A 17,322-nucleotide genomic window follows, 5' to 3' on the forward strand; every position below is an offset into this window, starting at 1 on the left:
CGATGGAGAACGCATCGCGGAAGGAGGTGATAATTAAAGTGCCTAACATTATGCAAGAGTCGATCAGATGGTCACTGTTCCAGTGACATCAGAAGCGGCCTCCACAGTTGGGGAAAATCAGAAACACCAAAATATGAGTGAGAGAGAGAGAGAGAGATAGAGCAGAATAAGTTTCAATAGAATAAGGAACTTGTAGATGCAAAACACAACTAATTATAGCGAAGGACATGTACAAGATTTACTGGTACTATATGTTTACAAAATATATCAACCTTGAAAGGAAAATCTGAGAGGCCTATAATTATGTTTGTCCAGCAGAAAATGTTATTGTCAGCATAAATCGTCCTCCCAAAATTGTTAATGTGATGTCAGTAATCAAGAGTTACCGATCACCTCTAGCACTGAGTGATAAGAGTCAATCTCTCTTTGAGAAAGTTTGTGGTTTGCTGCTCGCAAATGTTAACCATACAACTGTACCCGTAAGGTAGAAGAATATCGATGGAGCAAACAATGACAACTACAATCCATGAGAACAAGAAAATTCAGATAAAATGTTGTTACCCAGATACCGACTAAGCAATGGTCACAATTAATGGGAAACTACCAAGGCAACTTACACTCCATGAGTGAGTGGAATCAAGTAGATAACCCGTCAAAGCAACACCAACAATTCCAGGTACTGCCCCAACTGTGTTTGTGATACCCTGGGTTTGGAAAATCATATCTGAAATCATTCATGGTGGAACTTGTAAAAGGCTAGTGGAGGTAAGTTGCGCTGAGTCAAAAGCATGATATCCAGATTTTTCCGCATGGACCAAGAGGATGGGAAGTCCTCAATTCAAATCTTATTTCGAATACTCAAGTAACTATCAACACATCTTGTGAGAGGTGGAAATGATGGCAGAACCAAAAGTGTTCAGTAAAAAAACCAAGGAAAAGAAATTTTTCAAAAATCAAATAAAGAAGTTGTGTAAACAAATCATATAACTCTAGAATAATTACTGATAAAAGCCAACTAAACAGAGGACAAAGTGCAATCATGATGCTAGCTTCTCTCTATGGTTACACCTTTGTTAAGTCAATAATGAGGCAGGAGACAGAAGAAATAGGGTACTCCTGTTGTAAACTGACATGCCAAAAGAATAACTTTAAAAGTTCAAGATTTGCAGCTCAATTTTATTCCTACATTTTCTAAACGAAAATTGTATTTTCCTTGATTGCATTGAAGCTAACAATTCCAACCCTCACCAGTATTTGGTTATTCAAAAATTACGTTTAAGTATGTTTACATCACTTACCAAAAGTATGCTTGCATACTCGGGTGAAATATCTTGATGGGTACAGTATAAACCTAGAAGCCAGAAACGAATATAAGAAATCCGGGGGGAGGGTTGTAAGTAAGAGTTCTTGGGTTCAAGTCCTCTCACTTACAAAATATATATATATATAAGAAATCAGCACTTTTCCAATTATTTTAAAAGACTGTATCTTTTCTAAGTACCTAATCTTAAGTAAAATGAAATCAATCAAATACCTGATAATGCAAAACTTGAAAGCGCTAAACCTCCAGTGAGAATTGTTACAACCTCCCATGGAGGCAATCCCAAATCCAAAGAGGAAAGAATCATACAAGAAGCGGGAGAGAGGAAAGAAATTGCTTGGCAAGTTTTGCGCACCTGTTAGCATAACACAAGCATATATAAACAAGAAGGAGAACCAGCAAGTAAATTAACTGCTCCTGGTAGACTTCTGTCAGAGATAATGATAGAATCACTTAAACTAGTCCTGTTACTTGTATGCCATGAGACAGGCAAGATAATTTTTCACCACTCTTTCAGGAATTTACGTACTAGTATTCATCTTCCTCTCCAATCAACTAGAAGACCCACTGCCGGCATATCGTTGCTTCTTAGCTTCACTTAGTAAGGACCACCACAGACACAGATACCATGCAAGGATTTCATGCAATTTCATGTTCAGCCATGCAAAAACCAGGGTTCTAAAAGATGCAAAAATCTTGTCCCAGGAACCAAATACTATAGTACTTTCTTTTTACACATAGTAAAGCCCATAATTCATCAAAATTCATAACTAAAAGCACATATAAATTGTTGCACTTACCCTGGTGGTGTCAACCCCTTTGGTAATTAAGTAGTCAGCCAGTTGAGCAGCTATGCTGGTGACAAAAATTGAAGCTAATGGAGGAAGGACTGAAACCTGAAACAAATACCTATGCATGACTTGGTCCTCATTACATGTTATGTTTGCATATCTATCCTACAACTAGAATGCATCATTGTAGTAAGCATTCAGTGATACTAAGATCATATAAGCTCACCCATGCAGCTTCTGTCAGATTAAGACTGAGCTCCTCACTGCAGGTTACACAAGCTGACAATTCAGTTTCTTCAAATATAAATCATAGAATGATGATGAACTAATAACGAATGTAGCACACTCTTGAGTTTCATGAGTCGAATGAAAGAAGAACAAAGAACATAACCATCAAGGAAAATAAAAAGGTTTTTACAAGTTATGTACCAAGTGCTTGTGCATGGCAAGTTGGAAACAACTTTGTTAGATATCTATTATGTGTCACTCTCAAAATTTAAGTCTCTGAGTTCAAACATAAAAGAGCGTTAAAAAAGGAGACAAATGGAGCTTTAACTACACTGGGTTTACTCCATCTGAAGAAAGAAAGATAAGATTACACAAGACTCTTTAGTTGTTCATAATCCTATGCTTAAATTGGCAACTTTCTGTGTTTTAACAACTTTCTCTGGCTGCATGTTGCTGTCCCTTGCAAGCCTATGTTTTAACAACTGATGTCATTCATTGATAGCAAAAAAAAGTGTATCAGCTCCAGAAACACTCTTTTTCAATGTAAAGATTTACTTTTTCCCATCCAGCAACTGAAAGTCTTGGTCTTATATCACTTGAATTTTTTGGTCATATACTATTTGTATACATAACAGCCTATGCTTGAGGGATCACATTTACTAGCATTTGTTATGTATTTTAGAAAGTAGACTAAGGCTTTCACTCATAAAGCAATGAAAAAAGTCTTCAAAGGAAAAAAAATGCTGAGATCATTTTTCAGAAATATTCCAGTTCAAAGATACCTGAAATAAGTTGGAAGCCAGGATAAACAAGTATAGTGACCCCAACTTCCACAAAAGTGAGCATATATCATGGCCCACACAGCTTTACTCTTGAAAAAGGCCTTCCAAGGGACATCCTGTAATATATGTATATATAAAAAAATTGCTAATTAAGTAAGCAAGAACCAAAAAAAAAAACTAAAATCAACCCACCAGACCATTGCTTGCAACACCGATTAACATTATGGGGCACTGCATATGTTTCTCATAAGTTTCTTAATAAGAAAAGTTTACTTGAAAGATTACTGGGGAGAAGATTAGTGTGCAACTTGGTCCTAAGCCGCACTGTAAGCAAGCAATCTAATTCCAGAATGAAATGAGCAACTCTTATGGAAGAGAAACTCCAGAACTTTAATGTTAAGCCAAACCAGTTCAAGACTTGAATCTATGGTGTTCAACCATAACTGTAACATTTCAAGTCTAAATAATGCTAACCTTATCATATCTAAATTGTAGTCCAACTTGTATGAATGCAATATAGACATTTTCTACGGTAAAATGATCCTGCAGTTGATGTGGCAAAAGACAAAAGGCTATATACCTTCAGTGATCCTTCCAATTCTTCCAAGGACCCAATCCATGAATTCTTTTCGGAAAAGAATAGATGCCCTGGATATTGGAAACTGTTATCGATATGACACAATGGTTATACATATTCATATATGTGGATTTAAACAAAGTGATGCTAAGTGTTAAATTCAACATGGAATCGTAGTCAAGCATGGCCAATACAAGCATTAAATCATCATGGTGTGTGCTGTTGCTTTTACATATAGACATTATCACCAAATATTAGATAACTTTAAGCAGGGAACCTCTCATAATATGGAAACTAAGCAATGCTACATCATGCTTTTTGAGCAAGACAGGATTCTTGCAGTTATTTCTTTATGCTGGTTATTTACTTGAATATTACCTTTTTCTTTTAGAATCTAAAACAATATTATTAGCTTTTACAGGTTTCCGAATTCATCCAATCTGCTCCCTCAGCCTTTGGATGATACTCCTGACAGTCACAGCACTAGAAGTGTTTAACGTGTATTGGGCTTTACCTTTCCCACAGTCTTTGCATCCCCAAATTTCCAAAAGCCTCCCTTTTTACTCCATACTTGCCATAGGAGATGTTTGAAGGGTGGAGGCGCAAAACCCCCAGATTCCCATCATAGTCATAGGGGAATTGTTTGTAGGAAAGCGAAGAAGAGGGAGGGAGAAATTTTCTGGAGAATGAAAGTCGCCTATTCCTGTACTTTTGGAAGCCCAATGAATTAACAGTATCTTTTAGAATTCCAATAAGAAGAGCAATATCTCAGTAAATAACCTTTTTACACGGTTAACTCTCACTTTTGTTACTACAAGCCGGAAGATAACAAACCAGAAAGTGGAAATGTATTAACAGCTTTCATGCAACTTTAAGGAATACACTTTTTGTTTTGGTCCACTGCAGGGTCAAAAGACCCATTACAGATACAATTCTATTTTCGTTAGAGGTTCACAAATTTGAGCCTCTCTCTCTCTCTCTCTCTCTCTCTCTCTCTCTCTCTCTTTGTGGAATTTTTGTTGGGGGGTGGGGGAAGAGGTTAATGAATTTGAGTGGTCCAGGTTAGTTCATTATGTTTAGCATTGAATTTCATGAGATGGACACATTAGCTACATTATTGCAATGTGAACTTCAATCTAAAATGAATTTTTACATTCAAAATATGGCAACCCAGGTCATTTACAGAAAGAAAGAAGAACTTTTGTGATAGCACGATGAAGAAAGGCAAATTTTGCTAACCTGATGTTGATGCACCACCTGCTGAAGGTTCATCATCCTTAACAAACTGAAATGCCAAGAACCTGCAGCAGGGATTAGATACTTTGCTCTAAAAATAACACAAGAAATCTAATGTTTAATGAACCAACAACAGATATAGAAAGTGAAGCAAAAAAATGGACAGCAGAATTGTTGTCATGGTATGAGCATTTGAACAACTAGGTACAGAAAAGATCTAAAAAGTTTTCAGTTCCAAAAATGTGCACGCCCAAATAAAAGAAATTTTAAGTAATAAGAGCTCATAATGTAAAGAAATAACTTGTTGAAATATTCTAGTGGGTATTAGAATGGTAATGACCAGCAATCCTAATCATTATGGCAGACCAACACATAAAAAAATAACCTACATTAATCCTTACGCAGAAGAAAAGAAAATAATAATCACCCATGCTTGCCACTTACCAGGCTATGCCAAGGAAGCCAAATATGATAAACACAGACTCCCATCCATAACTTTGGATTAATGGAGGAGCCAAAAGAAGCCTGTAGGTTCACATAAGTAAAAATTACTGACAAGAAATTCCAAAAAAAAAAAAAAAAAAAATTTTTGCACACTCCTGACAGCGTCACAGATTTCCTAGTCAGGCTCATCATGAAACAGAAGAACTGTCCAGGTTCAGGAATGTATGAGCAGGCTATTAAGAATTTGAAGGAGGCAGTTCAAATATGAGAAATTGAGTGAGATTGATGAAACAAAGACCACCTTAAACTACAGGTTGAGGCTGCAAACTGTTTTCATAGTTTCAGAGTCTCTTTTCTTCTTTTCGATTAGGGTGTGGAAGGGGAAGCCAAAGAAGAAAGTTTCAAGATAAAGAAAGAAGCATGCAAGTAGTATACTCGCGGCACAGCCTGGATCTAACAAAAGTTCATTGAAAACCCTGTAATTGTAACAATAAACCTCATTCTGGAAAGATACCATATTTTTCAAGGAAAAAAAAGGAATTGAATATTGATATCAGAACACATATCATTAAACACAATGATGATCATATTCTATGTGGAAGTTACCCCATAACACTTCCAAAACTCAAGCCTCCAAAAACAAATGATACTGCCCGTGAGCGTTCTTCCAGTGGTATTGACCTGCAAAAGTTCAAATTGAACTTGAATTATCATGCTCAAGACTAATAATAAGATGCATCAAAGCAACAATATCAGAAAAGGGCAGAAGAACACATAAAGGACATCATAGTTTCTAAAGTTAATCATCATACAAAAGAAGATACAACTTAATGAACAAACTCCATAAAAAAGGCATGCCTCTAAGCTCTGCTCAGTGTCATACATGCCTGGCAATCAGATCGGTAGCAGCTGATGGTGAAACACCTTCTCCCATACCAACCTATATAATTATTGACAATGAAAGATCAATGAGTTGATGGTAACTACAAAGAACAGGAGGAAATTAACCTGAGCACTAAATAAAATTAACAAAATCAGCACATAATACCAAAGGCAGACAAATTTTCCATAACTACAAAATAACCAAAATGATGACCGGCCCTGGTTGATTATTCAAATTATATCTCATGTAGCTTCACAAGCACATATTTATGTATAAGTGATAACTTGAAGACTATAGCAAAAATGGAGATATGGAAATGGAATTACCAAAATCCTGGAAGCAACCAGTCCAGGCATGTACCCAGCAAGAAAAGGAACTAGAGCTGTGGCCAATGACCAGGCCAGAACACCAACCTCAAGTACCTTTCTGCAAAGAGAATGCCTACCAATCAGTACAGCATCACAAGACACTAGCAGCTAGACAAAAGTTCACCTCTCTCTTCCAGACGTGAAGCTTTGAGACTTTAACAAATTGAAAACACAATTTTAGTTTTCAAAACTAGCTCCTTAAAAATTAACTTTCTTTTAAGTTTAATACATCTGAGTATACTATCTCTCACCCAACAAACTTATAACCCGATATCCTGTTATTAGATGCAGTATGTAAATTTGTTGGTAAGCTTGTAGGTGCATTAAGAATACAACAACATACTAAAGCATTATCTTATGATGCTCTACAGTGGGTCTTTGAAAAATAACCTTCCACCAAAAATCTTTGCCAGCCATCCACCAGGCAACTGACTCAAAGCATAGCCCCAAAAGAATGATGATTGAACCAGTCCAGCAGTTGATGAATTCCACCCAAACTGATGAGACATTGGTATTATAGCAACACTCAAGTTCACCTATTGAATAAGCAAAAAGATGAGCTCAACATTGGACATCAAAATGCAATGAATTATGACCAACATTTTCTATAGCCATCACCATATTAGCATCGTTGCTAACAGTATTGACCAAAGGAATCCCACCAATTATCACATGTACAGATCATTCTGATAAACAACCAAAAGAAATTCCTCAGTTGCAAATGCTCTTATTTGAAAAAAAAAAATGGAGAAGCTTCAGTTAGTTATCCTGTTATCAGCTGAAGAAGAAACAAGAGAAGCTTCAGCAAGTTACCTTATCCATGTTACAAATAACAAAGGCAAGAGAAGTTGTTCCGATGAGCTTATATCTCTGAGGTATATTCTTCAATGGCGGCCAATTCCATTCAAAACGCACACTTTTATCCCCTTTTCCTTCTCCAAATTCATCCTCCAAAGTCTTCACAAGTCCCTCCTTCTGGTCCAATTCCTCAATTGCTCGAAACCTGTTTACTTTTTTCTGGGCTTCTACTAAATTTTCTATTTCTTTGTCCCTGACTCTGCAAGTAACTTTGAATTTGAGGTTATGCTGCGTGTGCTTAAAAGGTAGAACATTCAAGGGATAATACTGCTTAAGATAGGAGTTAAAAGTTGAAGCTTGGTGGTGTGTTTTGTAGTGGCTTTCATCCCATAAACTTTTGTCCGCTTTCAAAGTTACAAGTCGAGCCATGATTAAGGAGTTTCTAAGCTTTTGTGACTGTGAAGAAGAAAGAAAATTGAAAGCTAAAATTGCAGTCTGGGAACCGTGCAAAGTGTCCAAGAGTCAAGGAAAAAATGAGCACTAAAGAAACGATCCACGAATGAGCCGGAGGTTGCCACGGAACTGTTGATTTGTGGCGCCGGTTGAAGTGCTGAATTCTTGGAAATTTAATTAATTGATTCCCCGCAATTCCTAACTTGAGTGTATTTAAGACCTAAAACTCCGTTTGATTAATTATTTTTGGAGTTATTTTTCAAAAACAGCACTGTAGCATCTCGTTTTTGAAATACAAGTCCGTTTGGAATTTGGATTAGTTGTTTTTCAAAAACTATATGAAAAACTTTTACTGTAGATGTTTTTTGGATTATTTTTAGAGATATTTTTAAGACATATTTTGAGTATTTTTATAATTTATAATTTTTATAATTTTATATTTTTATATATTTATGCATTTATAATACATTTATAAATATTTATAAATAAATATATTTATATATTTATTTATAAATATTTATAAATGTATTATATTATATATAATACATAATATAAATATATTTATAAATGTATTAATTATAAATGAATATTATATAAATGTATAAATTAATATATTATAAATATATATTAATATTATGTATAAATGTAAAATTAATATTATGTATATTAATATAAATGTATAAATATATTATAAATGTATTATATTATATATAATACATAATACATAATATAAATGTATATTATAAATATACATTAATATATATTATGTATAAATGTAAATTTATATAAATGTATAATATATAATATATATTATATTATATATAATTTATATAATATATAATATTTATATAAATATATAAAAATATTTTTAAATAAAATAAAATATTTATAATATGTATAAATAAATATATAAATATATAATATATAAATGTTTAATATATATAATATACATTAATATTAATTATAAATATTATAATATTATAAATATGGTGTTTATGTAATATTTCAATTTGTAATATTTATTGTATATTTCATTAAATAAATATTTATATAACATATAATATATAATGTATAATTTTCAATTTGTATAATATACATAATATTGTATATATATAATATAATATACATAATATAATATATTATACATAATATACATTTATACATTATTACATATTATGTATATTGTATATTATACATAACATTATTATACACAATAATATACATAATAATATTATACATTAATAATGTATATATTATAATATAATGTACATAATATATTATGTATAAATATTTATACATTTATGTATACAATATTACATATTATGTATATTATATTATATTATATTATGTATAATATTAATGTATATAAATATTTATATAATATATAATATATAAATATATAATTTTTAATTTGTATACTTCAATTTATATTAATATAATACATATATATATATAATATATAATTGAAATATACATATGGAGTTGTTTTTGATATAATGTTTGGATATGGTGTTTTTGAAGTTGTTTTGAAAATACACATTTACTGTAACATTTGGAATGTGAAAAATAGTTTTTCAAAAACAGAAACAAAAACAAGGAATCCAAACGGACCTGAGAAATATAGACGTTAAAAAGGTTGCTACAAAAAAGAAAAAAAAAATAGTTTTCGGGCAGAGAGAAAATCGTATTAATAAGACAAACTATTCTGCCCTGCCCTCCTTTTATGCGACGTCTGTGACTTGGAACTGTAGAATTGCAATGCAGTGAAGTGAACATCCCAGAAACTACTAAGTAGCTCACCAATTTGTTTGACTACCAATCAATTAATTTGACTTTGACTAAAATCAGTAGCACCCTGCCCAGCCACGTCTATATATTAGTATTATTCTTATATAATCAAGAACTATAGCAGAGGGTCATTCATTCACAGGTCTGCAAAATGGCTTACAACGTATTACCCTCCACAGTCAATGCCCCGCGGGAAAATTATATCCACAACCCAGCAGCCATCTTTCCACTGCTACAGATACCTAAGGTTGACCTCTGCGTCCTCAATAGTGAACCATCATCACCTGAAGCCACTCAGGAGCTCAAGATTCTCCGGTTTGCTTTGACCGTGTGCGGTTTCTTTCAGGTTATATCCTCCACATATATCCTAGATTCTTGGTGCTAATTCTGTTGTTTTCTAGTAACGCAAGATGATTCATTAGAAGTTCAACTGTGATGTATTGTTTTCTCAGGTTGTTAATCACGGAATAGATATTTCACCCCTTGAGGAATTGTATGATGTTACTAAACGATTTTTTTTACTTCCACCGGAAGAGAAGCACAAATATTCACGACCAGCTGGTGATCTTGATCTTGCTGGTTTTGGAAATGATCAAATTCTCACTCAACATCAGACCCTTGATTGGAATGACGTGTTGTATCTCGATTTGTATCCTGAAGATCAAAGGACACTAAAATTGTGGCCTGACAATCCTAACGACTTCAGGTAATTTTTGCTCGTCTACTATCTGGTAACTACAAAGTGAAATCGCAAGATCATATAGGCTCCCAAAAATGATAAATTTCCAACATAGACCACCAGCTCCCCATCATCAAATTCAAGTAGCTTTTTTTTTTAAATGGTTATTTAATTAAATCTGATAGTACAGAGAGAAAAAAATCCCTTCAATTCCTCTCATTCATACAAATAGTAACTTTTTTTGCGTAGGAAAGTTTTGCTCGAGTGTAGGGCGAAGTTACAAAAATTAAATGAGCTCATCCTCAAGGCCATGGCAAAATCGCTCAACTTGGAAGACAATACCTTTCTGAGGCAATATGGAGAAAGCCCAAGGGTGCTATCAAGATTTAACTCTCATCATCCGTGTTCAGGATCAGGACCCCAAGTTGAAGCCAAACCGCATTCGGATGCATCGGCATTGACTTTTTTCTTACAAGACAAACCAGTGGAAGCCTTTCAAGTCCTAAGAGGTGATAAATGGTTCAGACTTCCTGCCATTGCTCATCCTGCTATTCTTGTTATGCCTGGGGACCAAGCTGAGGTATAATTACTAATCCCTCTTTTCCCCTGCAAACTTCAGAATTTTAAGCCCTTGAAGTCCTGAAAGACTCACTAATGTTAGCCTACATTGTACAAGAAGTTCCCAATCAATGCTGACACAAAAGAAGAAAAGGGTACTAAAATTGTATCAATATTGTTATGAGGTGTTTCTTGCAGCTTTGATAAACCATCCGTGACCGTGCGTAGATATTCAGAAACACTAGGCATTGTCTCCTTGTGGTTTCATGAATTGGGATTTCACAGGTCTTCCTTTTTATACATGCAGATAATGACTAATGGCCTATTCAAGAGCCTGTTGCATAGGTTTGTGGCAAACTCAGAAAGAGAGAGGATCAGCATATCCATTTTCTTTATCCCTGATAAGGAAAATGTGATTGAACCAGCAGAAGGACTTGTTGATGAAAAAAGGCCAAGTTTATATAGACCAGTTGTAGATTATGTTGGTGCCTTTTACCCTGAGCATCGTGAAGGGAACAGAGTGATTGATGCGCTGAAAAAATGAGTTTCCTGCTCATATTTTAAATTTGCTGGTTCCATACGAGTAAAATATTGCTATGTGATATATGAGCAAGCCTATAATATCATTATAGCTTGCGCTCATGATTTCAACTCTCAGCTTTCATAACCATTCTCAGCTTTCATAACCATTTACGGAAGTTGGTATTTGCAGATTAGTTATACTTATTTTGCCAATTTAGCTCAATTATTTCCCTATGAATGATTTGGAGAAAGGTGTTTTACATCCTCCAACTTGGTGGTACATTCTCTTTAATGGTGGCAGTGGAAGTATTACGAGGAATTGTAAGTTGTAACATCACAATTGGGTAAACCAAATTCGAGAACCCTATTTCATTTATATCGATCAGAATCTGAAACTCCATCCATTTCCGAGAACTGGATTAGTAATAAGATACATCTTCACCTTAATTTCCTCTTGCCTGCTACTCAAAGTCAAAGGTGCAGCTTCCTCTTTTAACTTATTAAGAATGAATTTACAGCCTTTTTTTCAAAAATTTTTGTATGAATTTACAGTTCGGTTGCATTAGAGTGAAAATTTGTTGGAAGTACTAAATTATGATGAATGAATGTCAGGGGGTAATCCCGTAACTAGAAAACAACGAAGTGATTTACTTTGTGATCCACATGCAAGTGATTTACAGATCGGATCCTTTAGAAGAATAAGAAGGTTGGAAGAAAAAAGATATGTGAAAAAGACTCGCCGGTGATAAAAAAAAAATTAAAAATGAAAATGTGGTTGGTTGCAGCTAGCTTTCAGGAGAAAAACAAACAAAAAAGTAGCAAATTGCTGAAGAGGTCCTAACTTTCGTTGATAAATGAAGCTCCATGTACGGCTAGTTCACACATTCTTCGTGCAGATCAAGAAAGTTGATGGGATGACTTTGTCTGTTGTATATGTTTTGCTTCTACACTATAAGATAGTAAATCCGGGTGTATATGGCACTTGCTCCTACTTCTGAAGTTTGAAGACTGGTAAGATGGCCAATGGTGCAGTCAAGAGAGAGATGGTTTCACCTTAGACAGATCAGGAGATGTTCCTTCATGGTGACGAGCCACCACCTCGTTGCTTTGTTAAAGAAAGTCAATTTGTGTTAGTGGAACGTTCTCCTCTATCAGCTCCCATACCAACGATTGATATCAGCCATCTTCTGATGAAGAATTAGAGAAATTAAAATCAGCCCTCATCAATTCATGGGGCTGTTTTCAGGTTTGACTTATTTATAATATTGCATATCTTTTGTAATGGCAAATTGTCTGAATTTTCATGCATTTCTTTTTAATCAGAAGTGGACATTTTAATATACTATAAACACTCTCTTTTGCTATTTCGTCACTTAGATTATCATTTTCCCTCAAGAGTATGCTCAACTAGTATTACTTCATTCACGTTTATCACTTGTGTGCTTTTTTTACATTCAAATGTTGAAGGATGACGCCTACTTTTGATCTGCCACTGTTATGCTGTGAAGTAATTCACTCGATTCTTCTTTGTGATGCCTACAGTTTCAATTCTGAGTCATCCTGAATTAAAGGAAATTGCGTTTTGCTGCAGGGAGAATATTTGAATATTCAATGAAGTTAAAGCTGTTGAATTTGGATGAAACAGCTTCCTGAATCAGTTTGGTGAACGTGCATTATTGCTTACAAGATTGAATTTTTATCCACCTTGTCCGAGACCAAATAAAGTTCTTGGCCTCAAACCTCACTCTGATAAATCTGGAGTCACTGTACTATTGCAAGATGATGAAGTTGGAGTCTCCAAATATTCAAGGACAGTCAGTGGTTCAAAGTTCCCACAATACCTAATGCTTTAGTTGTTCATATTTGTGATCAAATGCAGGTAGCTATTCCTCTCTGTTTTCATGTGCATTTTCTTATCTTTACTCCTAGAAAATTTGCTCTGATCCTTTTCATAATTGACGATGTGACAGTTTTGACGAGGCTTAATCTGATTCCATCTACAACCAAGTAGACCATAGTTTTTCCAGAAATTTAATTCTATACTTCTTCATACGTCAAACTCTATCTATTTCCCTCAGTATCTGTCCTTTATGTCAATCCAAACCAGCAAAATAGAGAACTAAACTTGAAGGAAGATGCGTAATTCGAATTCTCTGTCTGATGAGTCATGTCATGTATGCAGATAATGAGTAACGGGATAATCACAAGTCCAGTGCACAGGGCAGTGACAAACTCTGAAAAGCTGAGGATATCAGTGTCCATCTGAAACGAAGCAGAGCAGGACTTGGAGATTGGTCCGGTCGACGGACTGTTAGATGAGAAACATGCCAGATTGTATAGAAATGTCAAAAATTATGGTGCTATAAATCTGTGAGTGCTTTCAGAAAGGAGAGGTAGCAATTGTAACTGTAAAAGTTTAGTTTCTAGTAGAATGAGTGGAAATTTGATGTTCAGCTACTTCTGGGATCAAATCCATAAACATTTATCTTTCACATTATGGATTCGAGGTACCTCTCCGCCCTTTCCTGGGAAAAGTAATGCCTGCTCTATTTGGTCTCAGCTTCTGCTTTTTCCGTCTAAATATGCCATTTGAAGAGTACAAGAAGCATCTCTAGTCGCTTCGCATTTGGCCGTGCAGGAAGGTGATCAAGGTGTAAACTTTGGGCCATTCCATCACCATGTGACGATTCATCCACAGTTTTCAGAAATCGAGGAAATGTTATATAATCCCTACCGAAGACTGTGTCATACACTAAGCTAAAACTTTCATAGAACAATGCTTAGAATATGGTAAATCTTGTATATTGCAATAGTTAATTAGTGACTAAGATTAACTGTGCTCATTAATTAGTTAAAAGATATCTTGAGTTGATCAATTTCTCTACGCGCTCCAAGCTAAACCAGATACTGTTTGACACGGATTGCTAGTAAAGAAATACTACCACATTTCAGCTGCGTGAGAGTCGTATGATAATTAACCACCGGCCTTTGGGTTGGTAGCCACCATTAAACCATTTAAAACTTAGTGGGGTGGGAGGCAATCCCACCAATTGCCACATTAAGTAGCTTCTTAAAAAATTTCAATGTATCCGTCTGATCCGATAATAGTTCAGTCCCCCTATCTCTTAGATCCAGTTGGATCTCTCTTTTAGATTATGATAATATAGAATATTATAGATGAAAGCAACATTGAAAAAAAAAAAAAAAAAATCGTATGGTAATCATGCCATGATTGTAAACTTATTATTTCACTTCCTGCTATCTTTACATATTTAAAAATTGACATCAGTATTTGACTTTTTAGCCCTTTTCTAATTTAAATGTAAATTTCTACCTTCCAAATTAAACACCTTATTAGAAGCCTGGCTTTGGCTTTAGATACTTTTGATACATATCTGTAACTTTTGCAAGGCACCAAGCGGCACCGTCATGTCTGGAGACTCAGAACTTGACCGCTACAGGCTGGTTCAGGAATTGGCAGAGGATGGTGATGAAATTCCAGAGAGATTTATATGCAAAGATACTCCTTATGGGCTCATAACAGCCTCTCTTCCGTTGATGGACATCCCAGTTATTGATCTTAGTCGTTTGTCATCTTCATCAGCTACAACAGACGAGGAACTCGTAAAACTTCGGTCAGCTCTGAGTTCATGGGGTTGCTTTCAGGTTCAAATTCATTGTCAAAATAACCTGCTGCACTTACTGATCTCGGATATTGTTGTTGTTTTTAGTTGACTTGTTCAAAGTTTGTCTTTTTTGCCACCTTTAGCCTGCCTCTCGGAAGTTTTGATATGCAAAGTTTCATCTCCTGGTTCTGTTGAAAGTATATGGAAAATAGCGCAATAACTTTTTCATATTCAAATTGCTGCCTCTTTTTGCGAATATGTTTACACCTTCTCCTCTGCCTTTCTTGTGGATGTCAAGAGAATTTCTTTGTTGATACTGAAAGAATGGCATAGAGTTTCAGGTTATAAACCATGGAATAGAATTTTGCTTGCTGGATGAACTGCGAGAGAATGGCAGACAATTCTTGAAGCTCCCTATGAAAGACAAGCAGAGGTATGCCAGAGCAGCAAATGAGATTGAAGGTTATGGAAATGATATGATTTTATATGAGAATCAAACTCTGGATTGGACAGACAGGATTTACCTTTTAGTGAGTCCAGAAGATGGCCGAAAGCTACAATATTGGCCTGAAGATCCCAAATCCTTTAGGTAATTATTTTTCAATTTTAAGTTAAATTTTTGGCAAAAGCAATGTTTTTAATCAGTCTGCAGCAAATGCCTGCATTTCCAAATGACCTAGTATGCTAGTATCGAATTGACATGATGCTTTCGTTGGTGCTGCTTTTTCTAATAGGGTAGTTTTAGAGGAGTATACAACAAGGGTGAAAATGATAGTTGAAACTCTCCTCAAGTCCATGGCAAAAGCACTGAACTTGCCAGACAACAGTTTTCTGAACCAATATGGAGAGAGGCCAGTTATGTATACTAGATATAACTTCTATCCCCCATGTCCAAGGCCTGATCTTGTTCACGGAGTCAAACCACACGCCGATGGCTCAGCAATCACCGTACTCCAGCAGGATGAAGAAGTTGAAGGCCTTCAATTCCTCAAGGATAATCAGTGGTTTCGAGTTCCTATCAGGCCTCATGCGCTTATAGTTAATGTCGGTGATCAGATAGAGGTAGTGCTAACATGTTATTTTATGCATTTGTACAGTTAAATCATCGTATTCAAGCTTCAGTGACTACTTTGGTGGCTTGGTGACGTTTCTGAATTAACATTTCCCAATGGACAACGGGGATAAGTGCAGGTAATGAGCAATGGGATCTTCAAGAGTCCGTTGCACAGGGCTTTGACAAACTCAGCGAAGGAGAGGATCTCCGTGGCTACGTTCTGTTCACCAGAAGTAGGAAAGGAGATTGGACCAGTAGAGGAGCTCATCAATGACAAAAATCCTAGATTATACAAGACAGTGAAAGACTACCCTGAAATTTTCTTCAAGTACTACCAGCAAGGCAAGAGGCCAATTGATGCTGTTAAACTATATAGCTCATAAAAAGCTGACCTTCATGCACTTGCGGCATGAAAAAGTGCAGAGAACCAAGTGTCATGCAACGTTGAGTTGCTGGTTGTTAATGCTATTCTTCTACATTTGGGAGACGAAGAGGTTGTGGACCTGGTCTGATCATTTCTTTTCAGTTGCTGCTTCTTTTTAATGCTGTTCTTGTACATTTTTGGGGACGAGGAGGTTGTGGATTTGCTAATCTCATTTTGTTACTGGAATTGAATAGGTGTGACATCCTTCTGTTTATTCTCCATGTCATATAAACGAATCCATTTTCCTTTTATCATTGACAGACAATGGCATGTTATCTATCATATTGGATTTTCGAGCATAAGCAACAACTAGGAAAAGCATATGCTCTGTTGGGCTTGCCAGCAATGCTTGGAATGCAACAACAATTACCTAGAAGATAGGAGTTAGGAGAGAGCAGAAATCGTCTTGTTAAACTACTAGGCTTCATATCGAGTCTTCAACTGAGGCAACGACAAGGCCTGGAAAAAATTAGTACTTGTGAAGAGCAACTATAGAGAACGTAGAAATAAGCACTCTATATTTATAGTCTCTAGTATATGTGCCTCGCATTTTGATACATTCTGCGGAAACTCCCATTGCCGAATAAGAAACAAAATTTTCTTGCAAAGACGTTCTCTAAGATCAAGCGGACATAGCATGACTGAACATGGAGGGTGCAGCAGGTGGAGGAGGAAAATCTGTATGTCTCCAGGATTGTGGGGAGAATAGTTGAAGGTAGCATACAACAAGGGCATCATATCGGAATGTAATCGTGATGACTGATCTATACCATGAGAAAGACGCGAAGCA

At 35.4% G+C, this 17,322-nt stretch overlaps 3 protein-coding genes and 1 pseudogene across 5 annotated transcripts; 3 read left to right on the top strand and 1 right to left on the bottom strand.

The window, feature by feature from the left end:
• Positions 1 to 157: 157 nt before the first annotated feature.
• LOC113696127 (probable anion transporter 6, chloroplastic) lies at positions 158 to 8,041 on the bottom strand. 2 transcript variants are annotated; one of them, XM_027215483.2, is made up of 15 exons: positions 7,444 to 8,040; positions 7,021 to 7,166; positions 6,589 to 6,688; positions 6,267 to 6,319; positions 5,986 to 6,060; positions 5,380 to 5,460; positions 4,939 to 5,000; positions 3,703 to 3,770; positions 3,123 to 3,238; positions 2,339 to 2,375; positions 2,122 to 2,217; positions 1,535 to 1,676; positions 1,299 to 1,351; positions 618 to 704; positions 158 to 517 (listed from the first exon to the last, which is right to left on the bottom strand). In XM_027215483.2, the coding sequence occupies exons 1-15, from the start codon at positions 7,855 to 7,857 to the stop codon at positions 416 to 418; spliced, it is 1,632 nt and encodes a 543-aa protein (XP_027071284.1). In that variant the 5' UTR covers positions 7,858 to 8,040; the 3' UTR covers positions 158 to 415. The 2 variants fall into 2 exon arrangements, 1 of the variants encoding a protein (XP_027071284.1); XR_003449676.2 differs by having other exon boundaries at positions 426 to 517; positions 618 to 724; positions 7,444 to 8,041.
• Positions 8,042 to 9,792: 1,751 nt separating this feature from the next.
• LOC140009417 (protein LATERAL BRANCHING OXIDOREDUCTASE 1-like) lies at positions 9,793 to 11,604 on the top strand. Of its 2 annotated transcripts, none has more exons than XM_072054783.1 (4): positions 9,793 to 10,015; positions 10,092 to 10,375; positions 10,598 to 10,928; positions 11,214 to 11,604. In XM_072054783.1, the coding sequence occupies exons 1-4, from the start codon at positions 9,821 to 9,823 to the stop codon at positions 11,448 to 11,450; spliced, it is 1,047 nt and encodes a 348-aa protein (XP_071910884.1). In that variant the 5' UTR covers positions 9,793 to 9,820; the 3' UTR covers positions 11,451 to 11,604. The 2 variants fall into 2 exon arrangements, with proteins under 2 accessions (XP_071910884.1, XP_071910885.1); XM_072054784.1 differs by having other exon boundaries at positions 10,122 to 10,375.
• A 149-nt stretch (positions 11,605 to 11,753) lies between these two features.
• Positions 11,754 to 14,287, top strand: LOC140009641 (protopine O-dealkylase-like; annotated as a pseudogene).
• A 480-nt stretch (positions 14,288 to 14,767) lies between these two features.
• Positions 14,768 to 16,814, top strand: LOC113694925 (protein LATERAL BRANCHING OXIDOREDUCTASE 1). Its single transcript, XM_027213845.2, has 4 exons — positions 14,768 to 15,094; positions 15,396 to 15,643; positions 15,789 to 16,116; positions 16,246 to 16,814. The coding sequence occupies exons 1-4, from the start codon at positions 14,858 to 14,860 to the stop codon at positions 16,489 to 16,491; spliced, it is 1,059 nt and encodes a 352-aa protein (XP_027069646.1). The 5' UTR covers positions 14,768 to 14,857; the 3' UTR covers positions 16,492 to 16,814.
• The last annotated feature ends 508 nt before the right edge of the window (positions 16,815 to 17,322 follow it).

This window comes from Coffea arabica, chromosome 6e, assembly GCF_036785885.1.
Source record: "Coffea arabica cultivar ET-39 chromosome 6e, Coffea Arabica ET-39 HiFi, whole genome shotgun sequence".
Lineage (NCBI taxonomy): Eukaryota > Viridiplantae > Streptophyta > Magnoliopsida > Gentianales > Rubiaceae > Coffea > Coffea arabica.

What these genes read in the sequence shown, in the direction of transcription:
- LOC140009417 (XM_072054783.1), top strand. Translation starts at nt 9,821, where the DNA reads ATGGCTTACAACGTATTACCCTCCACAGTCAATGCCCCGCGGGAAAAT. An exon ending in CCGTGTGCGGTTTCTTTCAG is followed by an intron (nt 10,016 to 10,091) that starts GTTATATCCTCC and finishes ATGATTCATTAG; the next exon opens with AAGTTCAACTGTGATGTATT. An exon ending in TGCCTGGGGACCAAGCTGAG is followed by an intron (nt 10,929 to 11,213) that starts GTATAATTACTA and finishes TTATACATGCAG; the next exon opens with ATAATGACTAATGGCCTATT.
- LOC113696127 (XM_027215483.2), bottom strand. Translation starts at nt 7,857, where the DNA reads ATGGCTCGACTTGTAACTTTGAAAGCGGACAAAAGTTTATGGGATGAA. An exon ending in TTATTTGTAACATGGATAAG is followed by an intron (nt 7,167 to 7,443) that starts GTAACTTGCTGA and finishes CTTATTCAATAG; the next exon opens with GTGAACTTGAGTGTTGCTAT. An exon ending in GCAAAGATTTTTGGTGGAAG is followed by an intron (nt 6,689 to 7,020) that starts GTTATTTTTCAA and finishes TTCTCTTTGCAG; the next exon opens with AAAGGTACTTGAGGTTGGTG.
- LOC113694925 (XM_027213845.2), top strand. Translation starts at nt 14,858, where the DNA reads ATGTCTGGAGACTCAGAACTTGACCGCTACAGGCTGGTTCAGGAATTG. An exon ending in GAAGATCCCAAATCCTTTAG is followed by an intron (nt 15,644 to 15,788) that starts GTAATTATTTTT and finishes TTTTTCTAATAG; the next exon opens with GGTAGTTTTAGAGGAGTATA. An exon ending in ATGTCGGTGATCAGATAGAG is followed by an intron (nt 16,117 to 16,245) that starts GTAGTGCTAACA and finishes GGATAAGTGCAG; the next exon opens with GTAATGAGCAATGGGATCTT.